This window comes from Rhinatrema bivittatum, chromosome 2 (assembly GCF_901001135.1).
Source record: "Rhinatrema bivittatum chromosome 2, aRhiBiv1.1, whole genome shotgun sequence".
Taxonomy (NCBI): Eukaryota; Metazoa; Chordata; class Amphibia; order Gymnophiona; family Rhinatrematidae; genus Rhinatrema; species Rhinatrema bivittatum.
Window position 1 is genome coordinate 709,940,081 of NC_042616.1, and position 12,026 is coordinate 709,952,106.

The 12,026-nt window shown below is 43.9% G+C and overlaps 1 protein-coding gene across 3 annotated transcripts in view; it reads right to left on the bottom strand.

Annotated features, from left to right (window-relative positions):
- Positions 1-12,026, bottom strand: part of INTS8 (integrator complex subunit 8) — a 248,361-nt gene that overhangs the window by 108,801 nt on the left and 127,534 nt on the right. For all 3 annotated transcript variants that reach the window (XM_029591733.1, XM_029591735.1, XM_029591736.1), the window contains one exon: positions 282-352. In XM_029591733.1, the coding sequence (XP_029447593.1) occupies positions 282-352 (71 nt within the window). The remainder of the gene's footprint in view (positions 1-281; positions 353-12,026) is intronic.

Genomic DNA, 12,026 nt, shown 5'->3' on the forward strand with positions numbered 1-12,026 from the left:
CATTCCCAACAGACTTATTATTCAGCAACAGAGTTACCATAGAAGTATTCCTATTTCTACAGCAACAACAAAATAATTGAACTATGAATCTGTCTTTAAATATATAGATGCTCAACCAGTATTGTCTGTTGATCTAATCTGATGATCTAATACTATTGTAAACTACTTTAAAATGTTTGAAATCTGTTTTGAGGCCATTCATGATGAAAAGCAGATTATCAAATGTCAATAAACAAATAAAAATAAAATAATTTTACAAGCCCGTAGAGCCAAGCACTTACTTTAGAAAAGCTGCCATGGTTCTCTTCAGAGAATCAGAAGCTTGGTCCACCTTTAACGACCTTGAGCATACCTAAGGAGGTAAACAAGTGAGGCATTAAAAAGAAAACACTACCACTGGGATTTTTTTGGTTTATTTTATACAGCATTTTTTTGTTATAGTCTAAATTAGTCACAAGATGGATTATGTTGAAAAATATATGCACATTGAGCATATAGGTAATACATATAGATACAGATATTGTAGAAATGTGCACACCTGTAAGAGTCTATGACCAGCTCTGTTTCACTGGACAGAAAGACATTGGTGGACAAAACATACAGGTATAAAAAAATAATAGCAACATATGGAACACTGAGGAGGCCTGGAGGACATGTGCTTTGAATTAGCAGCCAAACTGTCGCAATATGCACCGCGGGGGGCAGGATTTGAATTCTATGACTGAAGGAAGGGGGGGCGGGGGAATATAAAAACTGTTTTTTCAAGAAACAGTGGAACTAAAGAGCGAACTGTAAAAGAAAGTATATGGTCAGCAATAAAAGAACCAGTATGAACAGGTCCAGGCTGGACATCAGCGACTATGTTGCAACTTGTAGGAGTCCTGGCATTCTCTCCACAGGAAGGAAGAGCTGGCAAAAAACATTAACTATTGAACACTAAGCGAGATGCACAAAGATATTTGCTGGCTACTGAATAAATTTTACTAAATTTGACAAACTGGCTTTATGTGTATCTCTTCCTGTCTGTCAGGTTCTGGTAAGGAAGAGAAAATTCTAATTATAGTAAAGCCTGGGGACAAGCACCTGGAAGGTTTGGCCCATATTAGCCTTCTGATTTCTCACCCACAGCAGGGAGGAGAGACAAAGAAGGGCCAAACAATATGACCTAATGATATAAAGTAAATTGAAGTATCTAGGTGAAATAGTATGAAAAGATAAAGAGAGGGGGATGTTTGATACATAGGATAGCAGTAATAAAATTAGAAAGTATAACAATAAGTACTAGGCACATGGGTATATATAAGAGAGTAATACCACTGTCTCATCTTTACATAAAAAACTTTTCATTACAATAATTGACCGTATACCAATATTCTATGTTTAACCATTAACATTCATTCCATCTACACCACAAACTCCATTCACTACCTATTCATACATACCATAAAAGTCTCCTAAAAAATCATGTGTTGCACTTGTATTACCCTCTATAGATATAGCATATTACAGAATAAGTGTTCCCACTTAACATTTACTAAATTATTACCAATACATTTCAGTAATCCCTACTAAACTGATATCAATATACTTCAGCAGTCCCTACAAAGGCCTTTGTTTTGCTGATATAGGCTTCATCAGGGGAATACGATCTGCCAATTATCGAACAAATGTTTCGTGCATCATAATGCCCTTATGTACTATAATAGTAAAACTTCATGTCGCAGAAGATGTTTGAACTGATCACTCGCCAAGCAAGTAAGTCAATTCTTAAGCCATCTATCGCACAGAGTGTTGTATAAAATAAACATGATATGTTACCATTGTATATATGGACATACTGTCAATTAGAGGGGAGCAAATAATTCCAGAAGATTTGTCAAACCTCCAAATGATCATTCATCAACCAGGTAGCTCAATCCTTGAACTATTCACTAAATTCTTATTAATGCTACCTTTTAGAGATTTGCTGCATTTAACTCACTTATTTCCACTAAAACAAAAAAGACACATCAGCTTCTCAATATATCATTCTCATCATGACCCTGACTATAAAGTTTAATCTAGCCTCTTTTACTGCTATCCCAAAATGGATATATATATATATATATATATATATATTTATATATATATATCTCCCTTCAAATCTTTGTAGTTGAAGGGAGATATCATCCCCCCTACTGAAAGTCATTTGCTGTATCACAAAAAATTTTAAAACTTGAATAGTATGATTACATTGTATTCTATTTTGTACTATTGGTACTTCCACTTTCTTTGACCGAATGCAGCTTGCATGTTCGATCATGCGTGTTTTGATTTTTTTTGTCTGACCAATATAGATTTTATTACAAGGACACATTATTGTTTATATAACCTGTTCAGTATTACATGTAAAATGTCCGCAAAGCTGGTGGATTTATTTGGGGGAGCAAACTGTTGAATTTTATTTATTTATTTAAAGACTTTTTTATACCGAAGATCATGTAACAAGTACATATCGCTTCGGTTTACAGCGAACTAACATGAATTTGCATGACATGAGTGCACATTACACTCTTGCTAAATGAAAATTGCCCATCAGGTTATATGATGTGTGAATTTGTACTTTACCTGATGTTTTGACTGATATCACACAAATTCTGTCCCTGTTGGTTTGCAAAAATGAGTGCCTCTTGAAAATGTGCATGATTAGACAATATATTCCAGTGTCTTCTATGATTTTCTGAACTTCTGAGATTCGAGTGGACTAGAGCAGCACACATATTGATCTAATGAATCTCTCTTTGTAGGCTGTAACAGAAGTTCTCTATTTACATTTAGCATGTGTTTAAAAGCATGCATAAGAATTTGACGTAGCTAGCCTCTTTGAGGAATCTATCTTTCCTATCTGCTTTACTTATGAATTCTTCTCTCAAGGTGCACAAGTGCATAATTGTAAAAACTGGTTCATCGAGATATTCTCTCTCATGAGTTCTGGATGATGACTATTACTTAAGAGCATTTCTGTTGGTTTATGATGAATTGTCGTACAGAGTTTTCCACTGTATTTATAAATGATCATATCAAGGAGAGGGAGAGAGTTTTTCAGTCCATACCTTCACCCACAGCAACACGCACAGACAGCTGAGACCCTAGTGCACCATCAAATGCCACTGAAGCAGCCAGATGAATAGTGTATGAAAACTCTGAATCTACGTCGACTTTGATCTGTAGCTCATGTTCTAAATTTGATTTTCCACTTTTTTTTTTTTGCAGGGCTGCTATGTCTTGAGAGGACATTATCTTCTGGAACTACACACTTTACCCCAGCGGCAATCCAACAACATTATCTTCTGGAACTACTATGCTCTACCCCAGCGGCAGTCCTGCAACTTCTAACTGCTAAGCTGCAGTCCTATTGAGGGATAATCTCATTTCTTTTAAGTTTTCTCTTATGTATCATAAGATATTTCTTACATTATTTAAAAAAAGTACATTTCTGGTGAATTAAAAGCTCAGAGGTGCCAGATTAACAACCCTGGAAAACAAAGCCCCTTCATTTATTACATCATGGCAGAAGCATTTCTTTACCTCTCCCCATATTTTTTTTTTAAACCTCCTCTTGTGATTCTCTCCCTTTCAATGCCCCCCACCCCTTACCTCTGTGTGTCACATTTTTATTTGTCACCCTATGCTGTTCTACTTTCCCATGTCCTTTTTTTTAATTCACTCTACAATATCCCTGCTTTTTAACTTAAGTTTCACATAGATACCATCTATATAATCATTGTAGCACAAAAGGGAGGTGAAGGATTGTAGCTGTGGGGGATAAAATGCTGAACACCCTGTCTTTTGTGTATTCAGTTTATAACCATTCTAGAAGCTTTTGTGAATTAATTGCCAAGTTTTTCTTTTTTGGGAGTGGGTGGGGAAGGGAGGGTGGCCTGATGTTGATTTTAATTAGATTCATTTCACATCAAAATGCTTAGCCCAGTAACCAAAGAAAGTCAGACAAAGGTCGCACTTGGGTTTGCCTCAGTCCTTCACCTCATTCTGCAGAGCAGCAGCAGGCAGGCTCTTTTTACAGCATCTATTCAACTTCTTCGCATTCCAGCAGCAAAGACAATCAACACTCTTCACCCATTAAGCATTACAAGTGAAATGGATTTCCATGGCAATACTGCACCACTATAAACATAACCATATAGTCACCTAGTCCCTGACACTGCTCCGATGCGCATAATACCTTACCAGCTTCACTACAGTATGCATGGAACTGGTTCTCTCTTTCAGGCCGATACAGTACAGTGCGCTCCGGCATTTGGACGCTCATTTTCAACGCGCTAGCTTTACCCCTTATTCACTAAGGGGTAATAACGCGTCCCAGTGCCGGCAGAAATTAACGCCTACCTTTGGGGTAGGCACTAATTTCTGAAAGTAAAATGTGCGGCTTGGCTGCACATTTTACTTACTGAATCGCGCCCTATTAGTTATTCCTGCGCAATTCAGTAAGTAAAATGTGCAGCCAAGACGCACATTTTACTTTCCGAAATTAGTACCTACCCAAATGTAGGCGTTAATTTCTGCTGGCACCGGGAAAGTGCACAGAAAAGCAGTAAAAATTGCTTTTCTGTATACCCGCCGACTTAATATCATGGCGATATTAAGTTGGAGGTCCTAAAAGTTAAAAATAATTAAAAATAAAAAAAATTAAAAATTAAAATTGGCCCATGGCTTAAAAACCAGACACTCAATTTTGCCAGCGTCCGGTTTTTGAACCCGTGGCTGTCAGCGGGTTTGAGAAGCGACGCCAGCAAAATTGAGCGTCAGTTGTCAAACTCGCAGACAGCCGCCGCTCCTGTCAAAAAAGAGGCACTAGGGACGTGCTAGTGTCCCTAGCACCTATTTTTACCACGGGCCCTAATTTGAATATATATATATATTTTTTTACTGAATTGCGCGCACAGGAGAGTGGCCTGTGCATGCGCCCGGAGAGTGGGCGCTCGCCCGCTCTCCCGCGACTTTTACTGTATCGGCCTGTTTTTTGGCTATGTGAAGATGTTCTTTTGATGTCACTGTTTGGAATGGGAGAGAGCAGGAAGCATAATGAACCTGCTCCTTCTGTGATATCAGTTTGAACTAAGGGCAAGTAAAAAATGCTTGCCCACACTACATCATTTAAACATGCTCAAAACCACAATGTGGCCCAATGTTCTAGGATTTAATGGGGAAAAAAAGGAAATGAGGAAAAGAAATCTGTAATCTTGACAGTGTGACTGGAAAAACATTTATTTCTAAAGATGTGACAGGCTTTGCCATGCTCTCATTCTTTTCAGACTCCCCTAAACAGGAGGCCTAATCCCTTCCCAAATAAGACTTCAGGGCTTTGTACAACATGGAAGTTTCAATCTCCACTGTAGTTCTGGCAAGCTGATTTTAGAAAATGAACACAGTGAGGCCAAACAACCCCTTCCCAGTTGAAAAGAGGAAACAGCTGGAAGAACACCCCTCCGGTAACTGAGAACAGGAAGTAGCGTGGTGTAGCCGGTTGCAGAAAACACCCCTCTTCCCCCAGCAAGCAGTGGGGAATATTCCAAATGGAATCTGGGAGATGGTGCATGCATCTTTGGCCCTGACCATGGACCTGGGAAGTAGTAGAAGCATCTTTGGTCCTTATCAGGGTCCGTGAGTGAGGGGAGTGAGGAGAGGTAGTAGGAAGACACATCTTTGGGCCCAATCAGGGCCTGAACGGCAGCAACAAGGCTGCAGTAGGGGGTGGGGGGGGGGGGAATAGAGAAAGGGAGTGAGAGAGCTGGGGAAGAGGGAGAGAGATAGGGGAGAATAAGAGGGGTCGAGAAGAAAAAGGAAGAAAGGACTGTGGCCAAGGGAAAGAGGAGGAGGAGACCAAGAGGGTTACAGGGAAGAGTTAGGGATTGGACAAGGAGAAAAGACAGCACCTTAGTAGGGTAGGGGAGGGAAAGGCTAGGGAGTGGAGGAACGTGAGATGACTGTATCAGGGGTGCAATGGGGAGTGGAAAAGGAGAATGAGAGGAATTCATGGGTGTTGGGTGGGAATGGAAGAAGGGCATTCACCATATACTCCTGCCACCCTTCTCCTCTCATTACCCCTGCCAAAACAAATTATTGGGGAGTGGCGGAAGTACATGGCAAATACATTTTGTTCCTGGTGATTAAGTCCTGGTAGAATTTTCAAATCCATGAAATGGCATAACATCTGTAATCTGCCTCAGAATAAACTATTCACATGGAGGGAAGTTAAATGCCATGCTGGCTCAACCCAATGGTCTGTCAAACCTAGCATCACAGTGGCCAGTCCAGACTGCATGAAAGCACCAGTAAATTCCAACAAGAAAGTCTGTTTCATGTTGATGTCCCCAACAGAGCCAGTGTCAGCTTTTTTGCTGCCCTGTGCGAACAATTACTATGCTGTGCCCCCCCCCCCCCCCATTCATTTATTTTCTGCCTGGGCCCATCAAAAAATGCCCAGCTCCTCCTTCAATCAATATTTTTAAACAATGCCCCCCCCCCCCCAACGGAACCCACGGTGAAGGGAAGGGATGTAGGCGACATAGTGGATAACACATTGAAATCGTAGGCTCAGTGTGCTGCGGCAGACAAAAAAGCAAACAGAATGTTGGGAATTATTAGAAAGGGAATGGTGAATAAAACAGAAAATGTCATAATGCCTCTGTATCACTCCATGGTGAGACCGCACCTTGAATACTGTGTACAATTCTGATCGCCGCATCTCAAAAAATATATAATTGCAATGGAGAAGGTACAGAGAAGGGCTGCCAAAATGATAAGGGGAATGGAACAGCTCCTCTATGAGGAAAGACTAAAGAGGTTAGGACTTTTCAGCTTGGAGAAGAGATGACTGAGGGGAGATATGATAGAGGTGTTTAAAATCATGAGAGGTCTAGAACAGGTAGATGTGAATCGGTTATTTACTCTTTCGGATAATAGAAAGACTAGGGGGCACTCCATGAAGTTAGCATGTGGCACATTTAAAACTAATCGGAGAAAGTTCTTTTTTACTCAACACACAATTAAACTCTGGAATTTGTTGCCAGAGGATGTGGTTAGTGCTGTTAGTATAGCTGTGTTTAAAAAAAGGATTGGATAAGTTCTTGCAGGAGAAGTCCATTACCTGCTATTAATTAAGTTGACTTAGAAGATAGCCACTGCTATTACTAGCAACGGTAACATGGAATAGACTTAGTTTTTGGGTATTTGCAAGGTTCTTATGGCCTGGATTGGCCACTGTTGGAAACAGGATGCTGGGCTTGATGGAGCCTTGGTCTGACCCAGTATGGCATGTTCTTATGTTCTTATTAAGTGCCCTAGGCAAACCTTGCAGCCTTGCGCGCACACATTCATCCACTACAGATGCACAAACACAATTCAGTTATGCATTTATAGCAAATTTTTTCCCCATCGATAGCAGGGCTGAATTAGCCATGCTGTCTGGGAACGTCCTCCGGCAGCCCTGAGGTGGAGCTTCTCTTAGTGATCACAGAGCTTTTCTCTGTGCGGTTACATGCGTCTTCCTGCGTGATCGAGCACCATCTTCTCAGTCTTTCTTCTTCTATGGTGCCATCTGAATGCAGAGCTTTTTCTCCCGCTTTTCCTCAGAGTATTTTCCTTCACCAGAAGACCACAACAACACTTGTCAATGCTAACATGGTTCCCAAACCACCTGGCTTTAAGTACTGCCAGTGTGGTAAGATGATGTCTATCACCGACGGACATAACTACTATTATGTCTGTCTGGGGCCCAATCACGACTAGTCGGCATGCCGTGACTGTGGTCTTATGTTGCCCCGGACCCAGAGCGCCCTAAAAATTGAGCACATCAAGGAGGGGGAAGACGGCTCCTACACCCCACCTTTCATCACACTCTTCCCCGGGGCTGAAGCTGGACCATCCAGAAAAACGCAGGAGAGCCTCCTCTCTTGAGTCTGCAAGGTAAAGGGGCTACCAAGAGCCAAACAGTGCTTGCCACCACAGTGCTCTCCCCGCTCCAAGATCCATCACGGAGCGGTGCATCATATGACGTGTTGGTAGCCTGAGCCCAGGAGTATTGTCCGTCTGACGCCAACAGCGCGAAGGCATCGAAGTCAGCGCAAGCAACAAAGGCGTTGACCATCAGAAAGAATAAACCCCTGCGTTGACCCATGCACCAAAGCCCAAACAGTCGATGCATGCGTTGGGGGACACATGCCTGGATGCATGATGCATTGAGCCAGAGCACAATGCATCATAGCGCGTCCCTTTGAAGCCACGCGCCTTGGTGCGGGACCAGGCTGACAGTGCGTCAACACAGGCCCACCACTTGAAGCATCACCCTACAATGCAGCCGATGCAAGTGGCGTCCGCGTCGACTCAAACATAGGAGTGCCAAAGCTCAGCATAAAAAAAACCAGCCCAAGCCAGCAGAGGTGCAGGAGCTAGAACAAGACCCTCAGGTTGTCTTCAGCCCTGAGAAGCTCCGACTTGGAAACTTCTTCTACCTCCTCACGCAGAGTCTACTCTGACATTTCATCCGTTTCCAGGCATAAGAAGATGTCCCCTCAACTGCAGGAACCTCTCGCCAAACTTCTAAGATCCCACAAGAGGTGGCCCCCTCAGAACCACAGGCCCTGGGGACCAGATTCACCAAAGTGCCCCACACATCCTTAAGATATAGATCTACCCCGGGATAGAGAAGGAAATGGTGAAGTCTGTAGCTCTGTCAACGTCCGCAGGAATTGCAATAGCTGCACAGGCAATGTCACAAATCTCCGCAATTCTAATCAATTTCTTCTCATCACTGGAGTTGCGTGAACAGGAGTGTCTGCCTGCAAGTTCCTCTTCAGAAGAAGGCTTCATGGATGACAAATCCCCTCCACAGAGGCAGAGGGAAGTCGTTCAGCGGGAGGGGAACTCACCCCAGCCGCAGTTCTCCCCCTCAGCCAAGTTCACACTCAAGAGGTCTCATCCCCCAGTTCTCCAGCTTCATCCACCAGATTGCCATCCAGGAGGAGACACCAGAGCCCTACTCCCTGCCGGAAGATCTCTCCTACTCCAAATTCATTGAGAAGGTGGGGACGCAGCTCCATGTAGAAACCAGGAAGGTACTGGACCCTAGGGCCAAAGTCCTGGGCATATTGAAAATTTTCGTGGTGCCTGCTGAACTGAAAACGCTGCCTTCCCACAGAGTTTTGGATGCGATTCTGGAGAAAACCTGGAAGTCCCCTTTCTAGAGTCTGGCCACTTCCAAAAAGATGGATCTCAAATTTAGGATGAGGATGTCGCCATACTACAACACGGTACAGCTCCCACATGCCTCCATCATGGTAATTGGCATGAAAAAGGCGAAAAAGACCAGACTCCACTCTAACATACCTCCGGTTAAGGACAATCGTTACCTGGATGACTTTGGGTCACACCCCAAAACTAACAGGTAACAAATCAATGCTTAATTAAACTATGGAATTTGTTGCCAGAAAATGTCAAGGCTAGTAGTTCAACTGAGTTTAAAAAAGGTTTGGACAAGTTTCTGGAGACCAGGTCCATAAATAATTATTAGGAGACTTTGATTTCTCCGCCTTCTAGATCCTTATGGAGCAGGCACGTCACGACTGGATGTGCATACTGTGCATTTGCATATGGTGGAATGGGTGAATCCCTAGCTACAGGCTGACCCCCAACATAAAAAGGGACCAAGAGACAACCAACCAGATGCCAATGGGCACAACAACAATGGAGCTGTTAATAGAGGGGGAGCAACCTGAACCCAAACAACAGGCCCTAGGTGGGAGCTGGGTTCTACCCCTCAAACAGATTCCGAAGGACAGATTGGCCAACCCTATTGTCCCGTCGGCCATCCCTAATCAAGCAATAGTGAGATGTGAATGTGTGGAGAGAACTCTAAGTCACAGCCTTGCAGGTCTCTTCCACAGGAACTGCTTGCAAGTGGGCCTCAGATGCTTCCATGGCTCAGACAGAGTAAGCCTTGACTTGACCTCCAAGATGCAGTCCCGCCTGGACATAACAGAAGGAGATGCAATCTATTAGCCAATTTGATAGTGTCTGTTTGGCAATGGCAAATCCCATCCTATTTCTATCAAAAGAAACAAATATTTGGGTGGACTGTCTATGGGCTTCTGTCCACTCCAGATAGAAGGCTAAGTCTTGCTTGCAGTCCAAACTGTGCAGGGCTTGTTTGCCTTGGTGCAAATGGGGCCTGGGAAAGAATGTTGGCAGGACGATGGACTAGTTAAGGTCAAAGTCCCATGCCACCTTAGGCAGGAACTTAGGGTGAGTACGCAAGACCACCCAGTCATGATAAAACTTAGTGTAAGGTGGATAAGTCATTAAAGCCTGGAACTCGCTGACTCTGCGTACTGAGGTGATTGCCACCAAAAATATGACCTTTCAGGTCATGTACTTCAGGTCATAGGAGCACAGTGGCTCAAAAGGGGATTTCATCAGCTGAGCTAACACCACATTGAGGTCCCACGACACAGCAGGAGGCCTTAGGGGAGGCAACAATTGAAGCAGACCTTGCATAAAGCATACAACTACAGGCCATACGGAGATTGGCGTACTATCTACACCATGGTGGTACACATCAGATGAATTCTAACAGAGTTGGTTTTCAAGCCAGCCTCTGATAGGTGTAGAAGGTAATCAAGCAGTTTTTGTGTGGGGCAGGAGAATGGATCTAGGGCCTTCTAATCACACCACATAGAAAACCTCCTCCACTTTAGTCCATAGGACTTTCTAGTGGCAGACTTTCTAGAAGCCATCAGGACCTGAGACACATCCTTTGAGAGATCGCATGGTTGCAGGATTAACCATTCAACATCCAGACTGTGTGAGACAGGGCCTGGAGATTGAAATGTCGCAACCTGCCACGATCTTGCGTGATGAGATCTGGGGAAGTCCCCAGACTGATCAGTCTCCGGATGGACAACTCCCATAGGAGTGGAAAGCAGACCTGTCGTGGCCAATAAGAAGCTATGAGGATCATAGACCCCTTATTCTTATGAAACATCAAGAGAGTCTTCGCCACCAAGGGAATCGGAGGATACGCATATAGAAGACCCTTGCCCCAATGACAGGCAAGGGTGTCCGAGGCTGGTTTGCCGTCTGTTCAGGGAGCAGAACCGAGGCACTTTTCTGTTGCAAGAAGATGTGAAGATATCCACATCTGGGTTCCCTCAGAAGTGGAATATCCAATTCGCAACCCCCTACTCCAGGGAACACACGTGGGGTCTGAAGGCACAACTCAGTCTGTCCGCTACCATGTTCTCCGTCCTGGCCAGGTACATAGCCCTGAGTACCATTCCGTGGGACAGGGCCCATGACCAGATCTGGACGGCTTCCTGACACAGAAGGTACGATCCTATGCCTCCCTACTTATTGACATAATACATCGCAACTTGGTTGCCATTTTGGATCAGGACAACTCTGTTGGACAGCTAATCTCTGAAAGCCTCTAGCACGTACCTGATCACCTGAAGTTCCAGAAAGTTGATTTGACAAAAGCTTTCCTGAGCAGACCAGAGATCCTGGGTACTGAGCCCATCTACATGAGCTCCCTAGCCCAGACTGGATGCATCTGTGGTTAGGACAATTTGGATAGGAAGACTTTGAAAAGAGATCGCCCGATCCAGATTTTGAAGTATCTGCCACCAGGACATACAGTCCCGGAGGGGCAGGGTGACTCTGATGCAATCTTGGAGGTTCTGCGTGGCCTGGCATCACTGCAACCTCAGGGTCCATTGGGCTCTGTGCATGTGTAAATGTGCCAAGGGAGTTACAAGGACAGTTGCAGCCATATGGCCCAACAGCCTCAACATGTGCCAGGCTGACACCTGCCAGCTCTGCTGAATCTCTGCTGCGATGGTCATCAAATTGAAGGCGCTTTGACGAGGCAGGAAGACCTTAGCCTGAGCCGTGTCTAGCAGGACTCCTATAAAGTCCAATTGAAGTGATGGGCTAAAATGGGACTTCGGGTAGTTGATGACGATATCACAATG